The sequence below is a fragment of the Lissotriton vulgaris genome, chromosome 2_1 (genome assembly GCF_964263255.1).
Source record: "Lissotriton vulgaris chromosome 2_1, aLisVul1.2, whole genome shotgun sequence".
NCBI lineage: Eukaryota > Metazoa > Chordata > Amphibia > Caudata > Salamandridae > Lissotriton > Lissotriton vulgaris.
In genome coordinates, this window is record NC_141687.1 from 763,703,451 (window position 1) to 763,726,004 (window position 22,554).

At 42.4% G+C, this 22,554-nt stretch overlaps 1 protein-coding gene across 1 annotated transcript in view; it reads right to left on the reverse strand.

Annotated features, from left to right (window-relative positions):
• The window catches only part of FASTKD1 (FAST kinase domains 1), a 272,895-nt gene that overhangs the window by 135,036 nt on the left and 115,305 nt on the right, over positions 1 to 22,554 (reverse strand). Inside the window, exon 7 of the mRNA XM_086956076.1 lies at positions 5,182 to 5,313. Within this exon, the coding sequence (XP_086812202.1) occupies positions 5,182 to 5,313 (132 nt within the window). The remainder of the gene's footprint in view (positions 1 to 5,181; positions 5,314 to 22,554) is intronic.

Genomic DNA, 22,554 nt, shown 5'->3' on the forward strand with positions numbered 1-22,554 from the left:
CTCTAAAACACTCTACGCAACACACTCTATGCCACTCCACTCTACACCACTTCATGACACTTTACTCAACACTGACACACTGCTCCACTGTACACCACTCAAATCTACACCCTTCCACTCTACGACACTCTACTCCTGCCACGATACTCCACAACACTGTACGCTACTCCATGACACTTCACCACGCCACTTAACTAGTATTCGCCACTCCATTACACTTCACTCTACAATACTCGACTCCATGCCACTCTCCTTCACAATGCAAACATTTAGCCATGCTGAACAGCAGCCACTCTAGTGAACAACACTGCTAAAACATACTGGCAAAGCCAATAGCTCCTGCATAGGTGAGACCTATTGGCTATGCCAATGCTTGTTCTTCAAGGACACCCTAACAATTTGAGTTTGAACAAGAAAGCATTGGCTAAAAGAAAAACACTAGTTGTGTGAAGTAACAAAACATTAAGGGAAGATAAATATTTTGCAATCATTCAGGCAGAAGGTAAAGGATACATGCTCAGGATTCAGCACAGGGGTCTGTGCTCAAGGACCCTTCAGGTGGACTGTAATTCCTTATAGTAATTATTGTTAGAATGCCTATCCTGACTCTAGGAATGCGCCCTGACACTGGAACTTGAGGAGTGCCACTCAGAACATCCTCCGGCCATACTTTTCACAGGAACTCCAATGTACACCAGAACCATTGCACTCTCTTTCTCTCACTCTCCAACATCCCTTACTTCCAGGCTTGGCCACTGGTATGAGTCCTCCCTTCTGATGCGAAGAATTACCCTAAATGGGAAGTGGTGAAAGATCTTTGCTGCCACAGATATCCTGGGAATTCAGGTTTGTAACCCTTGAAGGACACAAGCTCTGCCCCTGGACACACATCATACGACCTGGGAGGGATTTTACCCACCTCCAATGAGTGAGGCACAGGCAAGTAAACACCTGCAACATCTTCCAGTTTTGTGCAGCAATTGTCAAAAAGATAGGATTTTAATAACAGAAAAGAAACACCATCAGTTTATCTACTTTACTGAGGACTGTGAATAGAAATGTGTGTAATGTATGTGAATATTCACACACTTTGAAAAACCCTGCTGCAACAGAAACAAAGGAATGTGCAGCAGAGGAAACAAAGGAGACAGACAATAAAAATCAAAAACATGAAATGATCTACATGTCCAGCTTAAACGCTACATAAAGAAGCATCATCAGGCTTTTTTGCATTTAATATTCAAATGAAGAAAATGCATTTACTCTTAATTTTACGGGACTGCTAATCTCTCATTCCCAACAAGGTTATGAATCGAATGCTTGAATTCATCTCAGCTACTGGCAATCAGTTGAGCCACACCCCAATCTATAGTTTTATGCGGACCATGCCGCCTCAGTATGGACAAAGCCATATGCTAATCAGTCTTGACCCTGCCTCTCATGGGAGCAGTCCGCCCTGAACTGCCAGGCCAGGTCCTCCCTGAAACAAAACAAGCACCCCATGCCCGGTTTTGCCCCAATAAGGGCTCATCAGCTGATTCCAGTTGCACAATGAGCACAGGATTCACGTCTGGACAGACCTGTAACACTAGGATGTAAACTGCAACAACAAGGTGATGGATGGAATGCTTGAATTAATCTCAGCCACTGGCAAACGCTCATGGCCGTAACTCAATGCATCGTATTTCGCCGAGTAGCCGTGCGCTATATAAATCACCATCATAACATAACATAACATAACAGAACCTCAGTTTAGACCCCCGGTCTCCAACCGGTCGATCGCGAGCTACCGGTAGCTCGCCGAGACCCTGTGAGTAGCTCGTGATGCTTGCGGCAGAATTTAGTAGCCCTTTAGTGTTATTTGAATTTTTCAGGCTGTTTGCAGGCTCTGTTGCCCGCCCTCTCCAAACCAGCTGCTCTGATTGGCTCTGAGCGTAGCTGGGGCGGGGCGGGCCGTGCTGACGAGGATGACGTGCCTCTCCTTCCTGTACCTCGTGACCAGGCGTCTATGGACCCCCTGCTTTCCCTCATGGGCACCGCGATCATAGTTAGAGTCACGAGTGCGGAGGGTGCTAGTGCTGAGCAGAGCAGCTGTTTACCGGTCTCGCAAGCAGTATAGAACTGCTGGGACCCGTGCCATCTGCCCTTTTCAGCATACAGCCTTCGCCAGAGCAGCAGGTAAGCCGGCATGCGAGCACACCCAGAACATTTCTGAACTCTTAATTATAATTACAGTGGACTGTATGCAAAAAGCACAACTTTTTTTCCCAAAAAGCTGTTGATCTGTGAAGGCCCCATTTTCCGTGCTTTCTGCTTCTCATTCTGCCATTTCCCCCGGCTTCCCCTCCCCTCCATCTCCCAGGGGATAGTAGTTATTTAGCCCACTACTCCGGTTATCGTTATCTCGTGAGCCTGGCTGTAGTGTAAACTGTTAACAGGATGAGAGAAGAAAAAAACCTGTGATGCACCCTTAACAGCTAAAGGTGAATCTATGTCACTATATGTTTGTTTTTCTGTGCCACTTGTCAACTGTATGTACATATTATTCATTCCCTTCACTTCATTGCCACTGGGCGATTGTATTCCCCATTATGAACATTGGAGTGATAAGTGTTTATTCTGCGAGCATGCTGGTGCGAAGTAGTCAGAAGCACTGGCTAATGACGTGCGCATTATCGATTTCCACTCTGTATGTTATAGCAGACTGCACCTAATGGTGGATTTGTAATGAGATGGCTATCTGGCACTTTGTGTATTTTAGTCAACAGCCCAATGAAATGAGGCATGTGCTATCTGATTTGTGTGACTTTGTAGCTGGGTGCCGTTATGCAGTAGTTCCTTCGGTATCTCTCATGCTGGGTGTTAAGTCTGTTGTTCACATATCTAATTGTAACCTTTCTCTAGGTTTAATTTGATTTTACCGTGTGTGTGTGTGTGTGTGTGTGTGTGTGTGTGTGTGTGGGTGTGCGTGTGTGTGTGTGTGTGTGTGTATATATATATATAAATATATATATATATATATATATATATATATATATAGATATAGATATACTAATATTGTGCTCATAAAGAAAGTATGGTATTTTGCCTGAAGTACACCAGTAAATGTATGTAGTATATTTTCTCTTATGATGATGTGGGACTTATAAGTCACCCTTACTCCAATCATGGTTATATCTTTTGACAAAGACGGCCTTGGTAGAAATGCATCCAGCTAAACTTTACTAGGCTTGAACTAGTAAAATATCTTCTTAATGAACTGCCTTCACTTTACTGACCCCCCTCGGCCATCAACCCTTCCTTCATAGAACAGGCCTGATTTACAATGCACATTGTAGAAAGGATTGCTTTCAAACGGACATGTTAGGCCAGGAGAAATTAATGGTGTTGCTAAATTCGATAAAACAGCTAATAATAAGTATACCAGCTTGGAGTAAAATTTAGTCCTGGGTTACAATTAACACACCAAAAAATGTAAGTGAATTACAAAAGTTAACTGTTAACAGATAAGGGAGCATGTGTGGGGAGGGGGTAGGAGTGACATCTCACAGTCAGCTTTGGCAACACTGAAGTAAACTCTATTTAGGGTTGGAGCGACTAACACAGTTTGCCCGCCCTTTCCTCTCAGATGCGGGGTGAATTCAGATTAGAGCAGAGCAGATAGGTCCTACAAGTCAAGTATTTGAGTTGAGCTGCTCGGAGTGTCTTGTACCACACACTGACAGGGAGGTGGTGGCTGGATCAGCTCGGCTCTCCCTGCAGCAAATGAGCTACATACCGATTGGGAACATCAGAGGACGAGAATTGTCAGTGTCAGGAAGTGCTTGTCTTTTAGTTACTGATTTGAAGGATGGTGGGGCCAATCGGCGTGACATCTTTTGAGGACAGTAAAGTATAGATGAGTTGGATGCAAACATAAATGGTAAAAGCAAGTACTGAAGCATGCTGGTAACAAAAACAGAAAGGACAAGAAGTGAAAAGCTATGAAACAGGCTTTTTACATTTAAGTTTTTACATTTAAATGTGGCAGGTTCGTTGACAGAATGTGCCGCGAGCAAATGTGCAGCTAGCCTTAATTGCATTTCCTATTTTCTGTGCAGATGAGATAGTAAACTAACATATGACGCATTCCTTTCCCTGCACTGGCACACAAACTGCTGCCCAGTGCCAACACAGGAACCGCATGCTGTGATGCAAGGGTACCTGCATTGCAGACTGAATTGTTTTTGCGCATAAAGAGGCACCTTCTTGCACAAAAACAATCCTCTAAGAGAGAACTCTTAAGTATTGTGTTCAAACCACAGAATTGCTCTGAAGAAATTAGGTTTAAAGTCAATGAAACTGGGTGTGGGAGGTCTCTCGGAAAAATGCGCGAGTTGCTTGGGGTTTAGTAGCTCACAATGATTTTCACTGAACAGAAGTAGCTCTCACTACATAAAAGGTTGGATACCCCTGGTTTAGACCCAGGTGATCCTGCTCCACATGGGAACCGTCTAGTCAGATCTGCCAACCATGAAAAGGTTCAAGATGGATTAGCATATAGTTGGGCCCAAACTGAGGTGACACAGTGTGTAAAATAACAATGGGCTGTGATGCAGCCCCAGTAACTACCAGTAGCTGAGATGAATTACAGTATTCAGTCCCTCACTTTCTGCATACTTTATTATGTTGCCCTAAGTAGGACAGATATGCTCAGACGTGGGTGCCGTGCACACAGTCACTGGAACAAAGCAATACCCAGCTTATGAGCTCATAACAAGGGTGAAAGCAGTCCTGGGTTGCTTGTGTTCCAGTTCAAAGGGAACCTGGCCTGGAAGTTCCGGCTGGACTGAATTCCATATAGCTGGGTCCAAACTGGGGTGCATAGTGGGCAAAATAACAATGGACTGGGATGCAGCCTCGAGTAATTGCCAGTGGTTGAGAGTAATTCAAGCGTTCCATCCATCTCTTTTTGTATGCTTCAATACATCTTTCTTATCCACCAATACTAAAGATCTGTTGGAGATGAATAAGCAGACTAGCCCTCTCGCCAGGCACTCTCTGAGCAGTGATGGAATGGAGAACCAGAAATATGTAAGAGCTGCAGAGTCCTAGGGTTCTAGTGTATCTACTGGCTGAACCTATATTCAGTTAGACCTGAAATTAAACAGAACACAGCTTAATGATTTAAATATGGTTTACCTGATTAATGAGCTCCTTAGTCGAGTGTACAGCTCTGGGTTTTGACAGTGCAACACCACTAACGACTGCGTAATCCTTGCCAAATCAACAGGTCGGTAATGATCCAAATGCTTGAGTAGGACTAAAGCTATTCTGAAGAAGATAAAAAACAGTTTTTACTTTAAGATGAAGATGGAGAATATGTCTATTGCATTAACAAATAGCAAATATAACCTGCATTTAAAAATACACTTGAAGGTTGAACGGATGGTGAAAAGCCACAGCAGTAGATAACGTTCTCTGCATCTGGCTACTAACAACATTAACAGTTTTGAATGTTCATGTTATCCATTCAGGCCCATGGCATTTAGTGAACCAGCTTAACATTATGGCTTAGGCAATATGCAAAGTAGTGCCTTAGTGCACGTATAGCTAGCACAGATGTGCCAACAGTAGCAGCAGTTAATCCAGTGCTGGAAGAAGTTTACCAAGGAGGCTCGAAGCCCATATAGGTTTTAGAAGAAGAGTTAAGTGTGTCCTCCCATTTAAATAAAACAACAGGAGTTCCTTTCCTTGTTCTTTCAGTTGTTATTTTTATTTACAGTAGTATTTCCATTGATCCATAGGTGGTCCACAGGGTAACAAATGCAAAAACAGCCAACACACGTTTCGGCCCCCCCATGGCTCATTAGCCTGAGGCTTTTTCAAGGCTCATTATTTAAAGGGCAAAATCAGCCGCATAAGCTCCATATGGGTAATGTTAATATCCAATGGCAGTCAAATGAAGCAGACTAAATCATCTTGATAGATTGCATCTAGTCTTGGTTATATCCCAAAGAAGGAGTCCACCGGAAAGCCTATATAGCACTCCCAGCCAGGTAACTATACACAGGGCTCTTCACACATCACAAGTTAAATGTGTTTGTTTTGCCATTTCTCGTTTCGCTTGTATTTTCTCAAAGACTTTTACTCATTGTAAACCACAGGCAAAAGGTATCAAAGCCTGGTAAAGCAATGAAAAAGAATATAAATCAGAAAATCCAACTTTTTTTCCTACAGAGTAAACTCAAAGTGAGTTTTAACAATGATGACACACTCATATTGCCAAGGTAAACCAATGAATCTTACAGCTCGTTGATAATCGATATTTTCATTTCTTTTTCAGAACATATTACGAAACCAGTACTGGGTGCTTCCATTTTAAAACAGTATTTTAACCCACTTACAGGCACTGTGAGAAACTCTCAAAGCTCTCAATCGTGGTCCGTTATAAACAGTATCTATAATGGGCCACAATTGAGAGCTCTGGGGTTGAGGCTGAAGCCAAGGAAGTGCAAGCTTCTCACACTGTCTGTAAGGGGGTATAAAAGCAGTTTTCATTAAAACTTAAAAACCAGTACCTTGTGCTCCTGTTCGGTCCTGCAGTCCTAGGCTGGAAGGCAGACAGGAGTCTCAGAGCCACTACTCTAACCAATCCGGACACTGCTCTGATGCTGCTCAGAATACTACCCAGCATGAGAGAAGCACCAGGACTGTTGGAGCAGGCTGGCTCAACACTTTCTCAGGCACTGGGCGTCTAAGACTGCTCCGGTTGGAGAGGTTTAGAATGCGCATGTCAGGCTGGCCATCGCAAGACAGCCAGCCACAGCGACATATCAATATAAACTGGAGCACCAACCCCCCACTACTCCCTGCTGCCTATCAGCATAAGTAACCCCGCCCCACCATGGCACTCGGTTCAAGATAGCTGCACTGAAAAATAGAATGATAATAATATCTCGTTATTACCATTTTATTTTTTCATGTTTGCTGCACTGGCAGCGGGGGGATGTGGTGACGCTCCTCTGCACTAATGGATGAACCACTACTGTACAAACCTCTGCATAAAATCAAGCACAACTCACACCAACAGATTTATTGATATAGGATGTAAAGAGACCAACATGTGTGTATTGGAATTATTCTTCTCGGGCACACCATCAAAAAGAACAGCCATAAAAGGTCCAACAAAGGAGAAACCCTGCAATTGCTGAAGATAGCAGGCAAGTTGAATAACAACATTAAGACAGACTTGTCAAACATGTTTGCAGCAGAGGGTTCAAGGTGTTATTGCGTAGGACACTACCATGCCACTTTGGGCACATTCACTAATGCCTTCAGAAATGGTCATTGTACAACCTGAGGTTACGTAAAGTCCCAGAGGGAGCAGAAGGAGGCAATATAAAAGACTTTGTGGTCAAACTGATCAAAGAAGCAACTAAAGTTGACTGCTCGGAGCAAGCTTTAGCTGCAGGTATTCGGAGGGTGCACAGGGACCAGTTTAGACTTAGTCCCAAAAAAACACACGCCTAGGAAAATCTTGATCCACTTACTGACTTACAATTTAAAAGATGAGATATTGAATAAGGCATTAAAAGAAAAATTTATGCGGAAGGATTTTCTTTTCAAATCCGGTCCGATGTCTCCTCTATCACAGCATCGAAACAGTGGGAGCTGGGGAAATTAATAGATCCTTTTAAACAATAAGGTGCGACAGCTCAGCTTAAATTCCCCGCAACACTAAAAGTGATGTTTAACAATAAAATGAATGTTTTTAGGAGAATTGAGGAAGCTGAGGCCTTTTGCAGTCTATTTCAAAACAAAGAAGTGGAACATTGGCTTTGTAATCCGTCTAGTCTAAAAAAAAATAGCTACTTATATGAAGCACAGACTGACTAATAAATTAAATCGCAGAGAACATTATATCTGATTACTTTATTGTTTCAATCATAAGAGGGAGGTCTCATAGGCCAGAGTAGGGCCATAAAAGGAGGAGTTTGGGTTCTCCAGGGGAGTACTTGGAAGGGTGAAGGGGGGACAGGGATAGGGCACTGGGTGGGGAGCATAGGGTAAAAATGTTTTGTTTAAATATAGTCCAATTCGCAATAATATTTTTTACATGATGTCTCACTGTTGCACAAGGAACAACGATGATGGCCATAACTGACCCAGCAATATATTTGAGAGTGATGTCCTGGAACCTAAATGGACTTAGGGTAAAACATAGAATGCAAAGAATATTTCAATATGTTAAGGACGACGCAGAGCTAATTTTTATTTTCCAAGAAACTCACCTTACAGAACATGAAATGAAGAATTTATGCAAGAATAAGAGATGGATCCATGAAGTAATATGCACCTCACAACAACTAAGGGGGTAGCCATAATCATAAAAAAATCCCAGCATTATCAGTGGAAAGTTTTAAAGTTGACAACATGGGCAGATGGGTTATAGTTAAAATTAAGCTCCATACATATAAATTTACTGTCGCTGGTTATTACGGTCCTAATTTAGATGACTTACTTCCCTTAAAAGAACTAATAGCAGAGTTATTGCCCTTTCAGGATCCTTTGATCTTGGCAGGCGATTTCAACTTAGTTTTAGATCCTGTTCTGGATAGATCTTCAAATAGTAGATCAGCTCAGAATTGTAGAATGAGATTGTTACTGAAAAACACGATGAAACATCTTGGTTGGATTGATATATGGAGGCAAAGAATGAGTACCAGGAGAGGGTATACTTTTCATAATAAAATGTACAATCATAAATCTAGACTGGATTTTTTCTTACTCAGTATAGAACTGAGAGAATGGGTAAAAGATAAAAAACATCTAGGGGGTCACCTATCAGGTCATGTACCAGTCACACTTGAAACTTCCTAGCAATCTGATCAATAAAAGATGGACATTAGATCGGGTGATTTTGTTAGACCAGGATGTAATTGTTAGTCTAATGACCGACACAAAAAATTATTTTCAGACTAATTTGGAAAGCGCACCCATTGAAATAGTTTGGGATGCCTATAAAGCCTTTTTAAGAGGTATGATAACAGCTATTCAGATCACCAGACAAAATAAATATAAGGCAGAAATATGAAATATTGAACACAAAATTCAGAAATTAGAGAACAAACCTATTCCCCAGGTAGAGGTCCTACAATCGCTTAGATCAGAGCTGGTTGAGCTGTTAGATGCCAGACTTAAAAAAAGATGGGAGGCAAGTAAGCTGGCCAATTTTGAATATGGAGAAGGCTGTGGTAGGCTTTTAGCTTGGAAAACTAAACATTATCTAGCAAAAGCTAATATAAAAGAAGTAGTTAGTTATACTACCGGAACTCTATGTAAAATCCCCCAAGAAATTGAAGAAGCTTTTCAACATCACTTTAATAATGTCAATCAAGAAGATTTAACACCACAGGTTAAAGCGATAGAAGCATGGTTCGAACACAACCCTTTTAATAAAAATCACTGATAAGAAATCCGACAATCTCAATAGTCCAATAAGCCAAAAAGAAATTAAAACGGCAATAGAGTCAGGGAAAAAAGGGAAGGCAGCAGGACCAGATGGTCTTCTGGAGGAATTGTATAGAGTATTAGGAGAGGTTCTTATTCCTGTAATGGTTACATTATTTTCCCATATTTTTGAAAAAGGAGGGAAAATGCCTCCCTCATGGGATGAAGCATCGGTATCTCCGATACTGAAACCATCTAAGTCGCCCGACAATGTGATTCCTTTAAGCCGATTTCTCTGCTAAATCTTGACTATAAGATTTTTGCCAAGATTTCAGCAGAGAGAATGAATGGTATCATAACTGATCTAATACATGAAGACCAAAAGGGATTTGTGAGAGGGAGATGTATTCAAGATCTAACATATAATTTAATTGGGGCTATAGATTTGGCAACACTATATAAAACCCCAATGGCCATTATCACGCTTGACGCCACAAAGGCGTTTGACTTGGTTAATTGGGCCTATCTAAATTTTATCCTAAATAAACATAATCTGGGCAAATAAAATTGCAGGGCGTTTTCTTCAATTTATCATACTCCAACAGCAAGAATACTGATAAATGGCAACCTCTCTCCTCCAATATCAACCCAAAGGGGGACAAGGCAAGGATGCCCCCTTTCGCTTTTGCTTTTTAACCTATACATAGAACCGCTTGCTGAGAGGATCAGAAGGCATGAGCATATACTCCCTTTTAAGTATAAAAACTGGGAAAAAAGTATCTTTATACGCTGATATTTACATCTGATTTAGCAAAGGCCATCCCCTGTATTCACAATCTAGTTGAGCAGTTTGGAAGTTTCTCGGGATACGAGCTAAATCAATCTAAAACTGAATGCATGGCTTGGAATATTGATGTGTGTCCTATTAATTACTCTCTAAAAAAGAAATAAGGTATTTGGGTATCAGAATCACTCAGAATATGAACGATTTAGTTTATACAAATTTGCATAGAGTTGACAAAGAACTTTCTGAATTTTTATAAAAACTGGGCATACTTACCTTTGACATTAATTGGTAGAGTTGACCTGGTAAAAATTATGCTTTTGCCAAAACTTATGTTTCTTTTTCAAAACATACCATTAGCATTTAAAGAAGTTGAACTGAAAAAAATTCAGGCAAAAATTTTTTTTATAAGGGCTTCTAAAGGAATTAGAATTTCGTACAAAAAGCTCCAGCGGAAAAAGAACAAGGGAGGCTTATATACGCCGGATTTAACATATTATGCATGGGTATTCTTATTAAAAGCAGGAAAAATGCTTATGTGGGAACCAAATAACTCCGATATAGGAAAAATGTTCAAGGTAATGCTGCAAGACACAAAAGGAGGAGATCAAGCTTTTTTATATAAATTTGGAGATCCACGTTTTTTCAAGAAGGTGAGTCTAAAGATTTTAAAATACTTAGCCAACACATGGTATAAAACTAGGAAACCTCTAAAGATTAGCTATAACCATGCAATGGCTCCTATATGGGATACACCAGGATCTTCTGAATGAACTAAAGATCTATTAGTGGCGCCACTAAAAGCAGTGGGGATCAACTTGTGGGTCCAACTTGTTCCGGAAAGTAGTATACTATCTTGGGAAGATCTCCAGGAAATAACGAACAATCAACTTTCAGAATTTAAATATATACAAATAAAAAGTTGGCCCCAGTCAATCGGCATTACTGTTGGCTATACAAATGATTGAGAGGCAGCTCTAAGAAAAAAATCAACGGAAGAAGAAAGAAGTGGCAAATCTCTATTGGCTTCTGATTGAATTGGCAGGTGAAGGTTTTATCCTACCAACACAACTGTGGGGAGAATGCTTGCCAGGATCCATCAAAGAAACGTAATGGCAAGTATCTTATGATTTACTATACTCCACAGGACAAGCTGCCAATTTAAGAAGAAACCATCTCTTCTCTCTTCACAGAGTGTATTGGTCTCCTTACAAGCTCTCCAAGTTTGCGAAGGGAGCAGCCCCCTGTTGTCCAAAATGCCAGCAGGATAAAGCAGATGAGCACATGTTTATAAGTTGCCCAGTCTTAAATCATTTTTGGGGCTCAGTCACTAGAGGTATGACAGAAATATTTGGTTTTAATATACAGGTGAGCATTTCTTTGGTATTTTTGGTTTATTTTCAAATTAGGAGTTCTTAACATTAGATAAAAACGAGTTGTGTCTATATGTTATCATATTAGCTCGGAGAGAAATATATAAATGCTGGATTAAATCTTTATCCCCTACTTTTTTAGAATGGATACATTCTGTTAAATATGTAATGAAACCGGACACAGCAGTACAGAAAAATAAGCGCAAAAAAAAGAAAGTTCTGGTTACCATGTAAGACTTGGCTGGATAATTTATAAAAATTAAGAGAAATATGTCCAATGATTAAGCCTATACATAGAAATACTTTACTGCTCGGGTCAGTTCCGATGGTCAACCAGTTAGTAGAGTGGGACAGATCGAAATCGAGTAGCTCTGTGTGAAGTGCTTCAATTTAAACCAGAGCACTCATGGTGGTGCCAACCAGTTGGGGGACCACAATGGACACCAAATTAACTCTAGATTTATCTAATGGCGAATGATGACTAAACAAACAAAAAAAAAAAGAAGATCTGGTCATTGTAATGCATATGTCAAGATACATAACATAAATAGAGCAACAACAAAAAAAACCTGTCTTTGCTTGGGCCGGTATGTGGAGAGATGATGGCAATCACAAAGCTGGTATGCAATGTAAAATGGCCCCCAATAGTGACTTTTCCTCCATGGCTACTGTCCTGGATTATGTTTTGATCGATTATATAATACATATGGTCACAGAGACGTTTACAAAGGAAGTCCTAAATAAAGTGGCTTGGTATATGCAAATACTAAAAGCACTGTTTGCGCTAGTCTGTATAGCAGTCCCAAAACAGTGAATCCTTACACAAGAAGAAGGCGAACAGGTTTGCTAAATTCCCAAAAGGATGGTTTCACATATGGTGAAATCCCTGTAAATATCACAAGGGTGTTAAACAGGCTTCTCCAGTGAGCAGCTTGTGAACTACTATTAGCTCTCTGGTTACCTGCAAGTAGCTCTCCTCTATGCAGCCCAACTTATTACATTAGAAACTATTTGTTGTTTGAGTTAATATAGGCAGACATAAATGGAGATTATGTATTTGAGATTAAACTGATATTTGAAAAAAGAAAAATGGCTGAATTTCAAAAAGATATTTAAAGTTTATTTATAAGCAGTAGAACTGTATGCCACTGCAGTTAGACTCACTGCAATAAAAGCACATACTTTGCACTACAGAGTGCCTCCCAACTGAGAAACAGAAAAATGGTAAACACTATGTAGTCAGGATCAAAGTCCTTGAAAAAAGGGCAGAGTTCTGCCAAAAGGTCTCAAACAGAACAGAAAGGGTTGCACAGTCAACGGTGTCAAAACAATGTAAGACAAGCACCATAATGAAGCCATCAGAAGTACAGAAAAGACCCTATCTGGAGGCAGGCATACAATACGACTGAGAGATCAAGCAAATTGCCTCTATCTATGTTCAGACACAGGCTGGGAAAATGTGTCAACAACACCAATCAACCAGCCCCTACTCCATACCTTTGATGACCCAGACACTGAAACCAAAGACTTACACCAACCTACTTATAACTGCATTCTTCTGGAAGTGGCCAAAGATGTACTACAGTGCCAGTCCCCAGAGCAAAAATGTAGCTACTATGCACTTGTCAGCAACCCCTCACAAATATGGGGTGCATAGTGTAAGCAGACATTAAGGTATTCAAAAGGGTTGCCAACACCCCAAACGATACAGAAAAGAAGGAACAGGGTGTGGGGGGCAGTGAACCCAATTGGTCTACAGCCACAGTCCAGACTGTGCACACAAAAGCATTAGCAAAAAGAACATGGGATGCCAGACAATATGAAATGATGATACTACACTAGAACTGCAATTTCAAAACCAGAAAAACTCTAATTCATCGGTTTGCAAGATTAAAAAAAAAAAAAAAAATCAAGAATATCTGTTCAACAGTACAACAAAACAACCCGAACCATGGGACAGAAACCTGTGCCAAGAGCTACTTCAGAATCTTCCTAAGAAGAAATGGCTCCATTCCAACATAGCCGCAGCCCCCTGCCAACTTTGAAGTATCAAGGGAAAGACAGAATTAATACAGTTCTGCAAATGGTCTCCCCAAAATGAGGACAAATCTCTAATCACAGGCAAAAGTTCTGAGGTCAGTACTTATACAACCTTTGATGAACTAACCTCCTGATTGCCCGCAACGACCCATATTGTTCTTTGCCAGATACAAAACATTTAGACGCCCATTAAGGCACAACATACTATGATGATACAATATGATCTTGAATAAGAACCTAGCAAATGAAACAATATAAGCTGTGATAGCTTAAATTAGTACCCGTACAATAAATAACAGCATAGCGGAGGAACAACAGCTATGAGCAGTAGTAGACCTGCAAGACTCCATCTGCAACTTTCACTCAAGTGGCCTATGATCAGTAATTCATACATTAGAAACTGGTTTGCGAATTCAAAATATAGGTTGGCAATCCCACGTACAGAAAGTGTAGGTGAATGACTCAACAATATATCATGCCCGTTTCCCGATTGGTGGGAAACTTCAAGAGCCCCTTTTTCCTCCATCACCACTGGAAGATGGTAGCATAGAGGACAGGTAAAAAGATTTTCATGAAGCACAGCCATCAGAAGACTGGAACTTCTGCTGCTGTCAATGATGGCAGACCTATAGATCCACCCCTTCCCCAAAAGAAATGGTGCCTTTGTTGGGGCTCTTGGGTCAGCTACAAAGGTTGGAGCTTTTGGAACTGTTAAGCCCTGAAGTAGCATCAACATTTTCTGTACTACTGGTGGAATGGTTTCACTAGGGAGTCTAGACTAAGTGAGTATACAATGGCGCAGCTATTTTTGAAACATTCCAGGGAGAAGTCTGCCTTCTCATCAATCAGCCGCTCATCACTGAAAAATTTGTACTTGCTTTGACATCTTCTGAGAATCCAGTGGAACGCATCCAAGAGTTTAACTGGTCCACCGTGACATAAAAAGCCAATGTCCCCAATGTCCATGGATCAAACCATGGTGTTCAAAGAATCGAAGCAGCAATTCTGAATCCGTTTAGTAGCATCTAAACCGCTGTCGATCTGTACCGAAACTGGCTTTTACATGTGGTCAGATAAACCAATAAGACACTATTTTGTGAGCTTACACAGGGCTTGACACAGCAGCCCAGAAGACATATGGCCTTCACAGTGCAAAGCTGAATGAAGCAAATACATTTTACCTCATAGAACCCTGCCTTCTACACTCTCAGTCAAGAGGAGCCGTAGAAAAAGCGCTCAGAATCAGCTTAGCAGAGAGAAATTGGACCACTAGGCTTTCTAGTGAGGAGTGCAATAGAAGAAAATTCCCCAAAGAAAAGAGAACAAGCTGCAATAGTGTTACGTTGATAGGTAGTAGAGGGTCTGATGCTGCAGGGAAAAAACCTCTTAAGATTTCTCAAAATGTTAGATTTAACCTCTGAAGTAGGCAAAGTCAATTTTAACACGTCTGCTACTTATTATTCCACCTATGTGAACTAAAACTTCCTATGAAGGAAGTCCAGTACATAAAGAAAGTATCGCTCTGAAAATGTTCCCATGTCATTGTGCTTTTTAAGTCCAATAAGAAGTTAGTGTATTGTGTTGTAAGATGGAAGGAGATTATCCACCTCCTACTCATCGTACTCTTAATGTCCGTAACCCTAGTTGGGCAGGAGTATAGTATCCAAGTCAAACCTGAAGGTCTGCTAAAAGCAGGCAAATATCTGGGTCTTAGTGGGATGTTCAAAAGGTTGATAATCAAAACTGCCCCATACCTTTTCTTTTGCCTCTCAAATAAATTCCTTTTAGTTGGGGACATTGCTTCCTAGCACTCTTGAATTAGATTTAAAAATCATCGAAGATCAACATATTTGGGAGCAGAGCTCCAGATCTATGGTCAGAAACTGTGGAAAGAAAGGAACTGATGTCCTCAGGCAGGGGTTTTGCTTATTTTGAGACCAGCTCCATCACTTTCAGGGACAGCAATACAAAGCCACATGGTGCCACCTATGGCGCTCAAGAGCAATGCTTAAGAAAAGTTTCCAGATTCAGTTTGACAACTGGGGAGTATTCTAATGAGATGAATTTGCAGTTAGAAGAATCCATGAGGATGATTTACTTACTTTAGGTAAAGCCTTATCTGGTTGAGAGTATCTAGTTGCAGATTCCTTACCTTCACATTATCCCACAGCATCAAACTGGATCTGGAAATGTTTTGTGAGCAGTACTCCTGTGTGCCAGTAGGTGGCATAGATCAACTCCACGTGGCGACGTCCACGCCGGATGTGACATCCGGCGTGGATAAGCACCACCGCAGCGTGCTGATGTCCGTTTCTTTTCATGACTTTCTACGCCATGAGCGCAGAGCCACGAAGAACACCAACCATTTGTGTGGAAAACTAGGGCCCTAAAAGGGGCACAGCCCTGTTCCTAGAAATCTGTTTGCAGACTAGGGAGGAAGGGTCATCAAGGAAACTGTGGCTAGATAGAGTCTCTACCAGATAAGAGGTTACCGAAGTTGAAGTAATTTATTCATCTGATTGAGACTTTTAACCGCAGATTCCTTACCTTAGAATAGATACCCAAGCAATACCTTCCTTTAGGTGAGTCTGCAAAACAATTTCATTTCAAAAAGTCCTACAGGGCTGAATGGGCAAAGTGTCCCTCCGGACAGACCTAACTGTCTAGGCAGTAGCATATTGTGAACGTATGCAGAGGCCCGCTTTACTGCCTGACACATGTCCAGGACCGGAACTCTGTGTGCTAACGCAGTGGTCGCAGTGCAAGCTCTGGTGGATGAGCACGTAAGCTCTCGGAGCTGCTTCTTGGCCAATGCGTAGCAGATTTTAATGTAGAGTCCGATCCATTAGGAGATGGTCCACTTATGCATGGCCTTTGCCTTCTTTGCTCCGACATACCCCATGAACAATTGGTTTATCCACCCGGAACTCTCTTGTGCAGTCAAGATAGAACAACAAGACTCTTTTTGGGTCCAGTCAGTGAAGTCGCTCCTCTTGTTTAGAGGGATGTAGCGAAGATTAAAAAGCAGGCAGGGTGATGGACTGGCCTACATGAAAAAGAGTAGGTACTTTTGGCAGGAAGGAAGCTCTAGTTCGTAGATCCTGCTTGTCTGGGTAAATGTTCAAGTATGGAGGCTTAGAAGACAACCTGTAGTTCACTGACCCTCCGGGCAGATGCTATTTACAGAAGACCGAATTGATATGACTGAGCCTGAGAGGAGAGCTGTGCAATAGCTCAGGAGTGCTCATCAAAAAAGTGAGGACTAGATTAAGGTCCCACTGAGGCATGATGATGGGAGCAGGAGGAAACATATCAATTTATTTACAGAGTGCAACACTCATCCCCGAGGGATTTCAAAGAGCTAAATCAGCAGCTCCACTGCACCTTGCCTCAACCAGTTATAAGGGATATAACCAGGTCTTCAAATTCATGTGAAAGCTAAGATGTTCAAAGGTCAGGCGAAGATCAATAGGGATGGATTCCAATGAATAGCTGCTAAATGAGAAAAAGAGTGGTCACCCATTCGGGCTTTTTTGATATGCTTTGCGTTAGCTAGCGCGAAGTTTGCAGAGTGAAGTGCATGTTTGGGCTTATAAAAAGCCACTCAGTCATGCAGAATAGCAGGCCCAGAATCATATAATGCTTTATGTACATAGCATTGCAGCTTAAATGTAGGCCTCTTGCGTACAGGCAACCAATGAAGTGAATTTAAACAGAGGGAGGCCGAACTATTTCGGGCACGTTTACAAATGAGTCAGTCCGCTGCATTTTGACTGGACTGCAAACGAGTAAGCAAAAAAAAATTGCCATTCTTAGATATAGAGCATTGCAGTAATCCAGCCTTCTCATAATTATTGCCTAGACAACAGTTATTCACAAATCCACCAGAATCCAATGAAAGTGCTTGCGCAGAAGTCGGAGCAGACCAAAGCATTTGCCACATGTGGCATTTACCTGGGCCTGCTTGGAGAGATTGGCAGTCAGTCAAATATCTTTATTCACTACATTTCTGTAGCATAAAAACTGATTGATAAATACAAGCAGAATACAAATACAGTTTACAGACATATAAAACCCCCTCGCCCCGCTTGTGTGCAGAGAGATACAGGCACAAACTCGAATCAAGTAAATAGAGCACAAATATCGACCCACCCAACATAAAAAAGACTATTACAACTGTAGTAACTTCCGTAAACACAGCAGCCGTATAGTATTTCACTTAGTTTTGAAATCTGTCAAATAAAGGAGGCCACAGAGCAGCATATCAGGGGGCTAAGTCGCTGTTGCAAAAAAAAGCAGGGCGTGTCTGCACTGTTTCAACTTAAAAACTTTAAATAATGGTAATAAAAGTGTCTGGGTGGATATATCATTACACGGGAAAGGGGTCAGATTTGATAAAGTGTGAGAGTTGGTTGGGTATCCCGCCATAATGTAGTTTGATTTCCCACTTCCAAATAGGAACTGGGGATTTGTTGGGCAACATAAAGATAGGGATGGTGCGAGACGGATTCTGTGCATCCCCCCAGGATATGTCACCCTAAAGAGCAGCAAGCCAACAGTGCTACCATATGTACCCCTAAATCTAGATAGGTAGCAAAGGGTTTTGAAAACCACAGAACATGACAACACTGAGCTCTCCAACGCATTGTGGTAACAGACCTAGAGCCTTTTCGCTCAGTCACTCGTGCTCTCTTTCTCTCAGAGAATTATACAAGGAATAAACAGTGGGGGGTTTTCAATATTTATTGAACCATCATGATTATTGTATAGAATATATGTGCGGCATTGATCAATAGACAGAAGCATATGAGAGTAATTAATAATAGTTTACCGAATGAAGAGTTCCACCATCTTGCAAGGAATATAAACGCAGCCATATAAAAAATATATATATACATATGCTGCTACTGCGAGTTACCTAACCTAGGTGCCTAGGGTGTATGTATGTATGTGTTCTGCTAGAAATCCCCCATTAGATGATCTAACCCTATTACCTGAAGGGGTAGTATGTGGGTTTCCATCTTGGTCACAAGTTGGACATCGCTCGCCGATGAATCAACAGCTGGGCTGAGGTTTCAGCATGTAGCAACATCGCAAATGAGAGCAAGTGCTCCTCCGCCTAAACCCGGAAATGCGAGTTTATTTAGAGCAGAAAGCATCCGTGCCTTGGGCAGAGATTCTAGTCAGGCTGCCATTGTTTATTTACTATAGATAGCTGTGTTGCCACATGGATGAAAACAAACAATCACAAATTTGCACATTGTATGTAGAGAGCTTGTATGTGAAGTTTAAGGCATCATGAGCGTGTTCTTGCGAAGTTGATTTTGTAAGCAAGTATAGTTTCATGGAAACTAATTCTCACTGTCATGGTCACAAATGTGTATCAAAAGTAATTGTGTGAGAGGGAAGGAAACTTAAGAGAAACCTTGTGTATTTGGCAAGGTTTGCCTCTAGGCCTAACCAGGACACATGACATAACTCTGTAGACATAAGTCAACTACCAAGCTATCTAAATAAACAGCTATGATTACAAATGCATCAGCATATATCAATGTAAAAACAAATTTCAAAATGTCTTTTTAAAGGTAAACTAAAAACAACAAAAAAAGGTAATCATGCGATTTAGGTGCCCAAAGCAAAAAGAAAACCGTTTGAATATCGCAAAATTAAAAACAAATTTATAAACAATTTAGGATGCTAAAACAAGACAAATTTTAAAGTTCTCATCAAATTGGAATAGCAGAATGTTTATGTGTTCAGAAAGTTAGCCAAAACATTTCTGTACCCAGCATCTACATATGATGATCTCAGAGGGGCACCTCAGAGCAGGTTTATAGAGCAAATATGTTCCCATCCAACCTACACAGGAGCTGCCAGGGGAGTAACTACAGCCCTGGGTAGTCCCGCCGAACCAGAGCCCTGATCCCAGGAGGCCTCACAGAATACAGCTAGAAGTAACGGAATACACAGTGGACAGCTATACATATGGGGTTTTAAGGGGTCCAAAAGTACATTTATGTCCGAATGCTCAACCAGTTACGATCCCAGGCACAAATTTAAGGCACACACGAAAGTGCACAGCAGACAGTGGAACACAGGCTATACGCAGTAAAGCCACACAGGCCGAAATGGTAAGAACCAATGCTCATTCAGTTCTCAAAGCAAGGGTGTGCCAAAGCAATGCACCATGCGCTCATGGCACAGCAGCACATGTGGTAGAGCTAGCTCCCGTTGTTCTCGAAATGAGACCTCCATTGCAGAATGGAAAAATGTAAATTGCAGTCCTGACAATCAAGAGCAGGAACAGCGGAAGACCACCAAAGATTCTTCAGCTGAGTTTGTCCGTCATGGCGTTCAGAGAGACTGCCAGGTGTTAAACCACCAGGGATGTGCCCTGACATTCCAGGGATGTGTCTGTTGGGATACCCTGGGGAGTTGGTGCAGTACGAGTAATCCACCCCTTTTGACAGAATGTCAGACACCTGGGTTGTCTTATTTTTAGATATGCTTTTATTTATATTTGGCAACGAAACAAAGTCCAGCATGTGATTCCTGGTATGGCTCTCCCGTGGTCACTGAAGATCAGGTTGGGTTGCTCAGGGCTTCTTATCCTCCCAGTAGATGCCGAGCGTGTGGAAAAAGCAAAATAAATCCCGGGTCACTGAGGAAGTCCTGCAGACTCTGAACAGTAGGGAAGGCATTGTGAGGGGATCACCGAGTGCTACCACCATGAGGAGAAAAACAAAACAGTGTCCACCCACAAAGTATAACCCGTTCCCTCCCCAGGATATAGCAAACTCCCGTATGCGGCGAAGTACCTGCTCCAGCCACGCTCCTCCTGGAGAGTGGTGGGGTGGAGCGTAGTATCGCTGGCCTTCTGGCCGCTCCTACTGCCCGGCTCCTCTGGATGGTTTTCAGGACCATCGGCAATGCAGCAGCTTTTCTCGTTTTCCTCCGGCGTACTCTGCTCTTGGTCGGTTCCTCTCTCCGAGTTCCCGGCATGCACGCTCTGGCACCCGATTCCTTCAGTCTTCTCTTCAGCATCCCCCACTGATAGGACGGCAGGTGCAGACGTCACTCCCTCGGACTCCACCTTCCTCGCTATCCACGGTGAATTGAAGAGGCCGCTTACGTCCTACATATGGAGCAGCGAAAAGTCATTTCCCTGACAGCTCAGTGCCTCCCAGTCTCCAGGGGCTTTGTTACAGTGCCCTAACATTCCAGCCATGTCCAGAGATGCTAGGCCTCTTGACAGAGGTTCCCCAACCACACACCGCCCTGTTCTTTCGCAGTACCACATGGAGGTGGTGTTGTCCATGAACACCCGCACCAGCATTCCCTTGATGAATGATAGAAAGGCTTTTACGGACAGCCAGATTGCCCAAAGATTCAGAAGGTTGATGAGTCTGGATTCCACCGGGGACCATAGGCCACTGATCTATAACTCTCCCAGATGGCCGCCCCATCCCGGGAGTGACTCATCTGTCACCACTGCCAGATCTGGTTGGGAAAAGGGTCTGCCGCTGTTCGTTAACCACCACTGCAGATCTTTCGCAGTTCCCTCGAGATTTGGACCATGTTGGAGATTTTCCTGATGTTGCACCCACTGAAACTTCAGGGCACACTGCAGAGCCTGAATATGCCAGCAGGCAAGTGTCATAAGCAAGATGTAGGAGATCATGAGGCACTGCAGCCTCAGTATAAGAATCACCGAAATCCAGAATAGAGGCTGAAACATCAGCACCATAGCCTTAAAATCCAGGGTTCGTCGTTCAGGAGGATAGGCCTGAAACTGCACAGTGTCCCAAATAGCTCAAATAAAAGGGAGAAGCCGAGAGGGAGTTAGGTGTGACTTCAGCACGTTGATAATGAACCCAAGACAAAGCAGGAGGTGTGCCGTAGTCTGAAGGTGGCAGATGGCAGCCTGGGGCGAGCCAATTTTCAACAGCCAGTTGTCCAGATAGGATGAAAACTGGCACCCCTGATCTCAGCAAATGACCTGCAACTACCGCCATCTTCTTAGTGAACACCTGAGGAGCACTGGTAAGGTGAATAGGGAGCACAGCAAATTGATAGTATTAGTGGGCTACAGTGAACCGCAGTTAAAGGTTGTGAGCGGGCAAAGACGGGAATGTTGAAATGTGTGTCCTACAGGTCCACCGCAAACATCCAGTTCCCCGGGTTAAGGGCAGACAGGACTTGAGCGAGCGGGAGCCTTTTGAACATCTTCTGGAGGAAGAAATTGAGATGGCGCAGGTCTAGGATAGGACGAAGGCTTCCATCCTTCTTGCCCACCAGAAAGTAGCAGGAATAGCAAAAGTGACATAGGCACTCTTACTAAGACTCCCTTGGCCAAAAGAGCTGTCTCTTTCCGACACAGCAAGGTAAGATAGTGCTCTGTTAGCCTGTCGCAAGCAGGTGGCATGGTGGAGGGATAGTCATTTTTTTTTTATGTTTAAAGACCTTTATTGTACAGAATGTGTTACACACAGCACATAGCTTACAACCCCTGGGGGCCAGCCGCATAGAACAATAACCGTATGAAATATTGTCAAGTTAACACACCCGTTCAGCCGACAACCCTAGGGTCCGGCGGCGCAATGGTGTAGAAATACGCCTACATAATATATCACACATCTTAATAAGTAAGCAGGTCTGTAAGTCTTTATCAATTTTGTAGTATAACAATGTTGCCTTGGCATCTTCACCATATGATCAGTAGTCCGCGCCTATGCGCAAGTGTGGCGGGTGGTTGTGTCAGTAAGTTTCTCGTGGGGGCGGGGGGGGGCAGAGAAATTGGAGAGCAGTCCCTTGCAATGCCTCAATTGTGTTAGCAGATATGTGTCGGTATAGCTCACTGTGTCAAAAAGGAGAGGCTCGCGTTGGCGGCAGCATCTGGCAGGAACTGTCATAGCCATGGCTGAT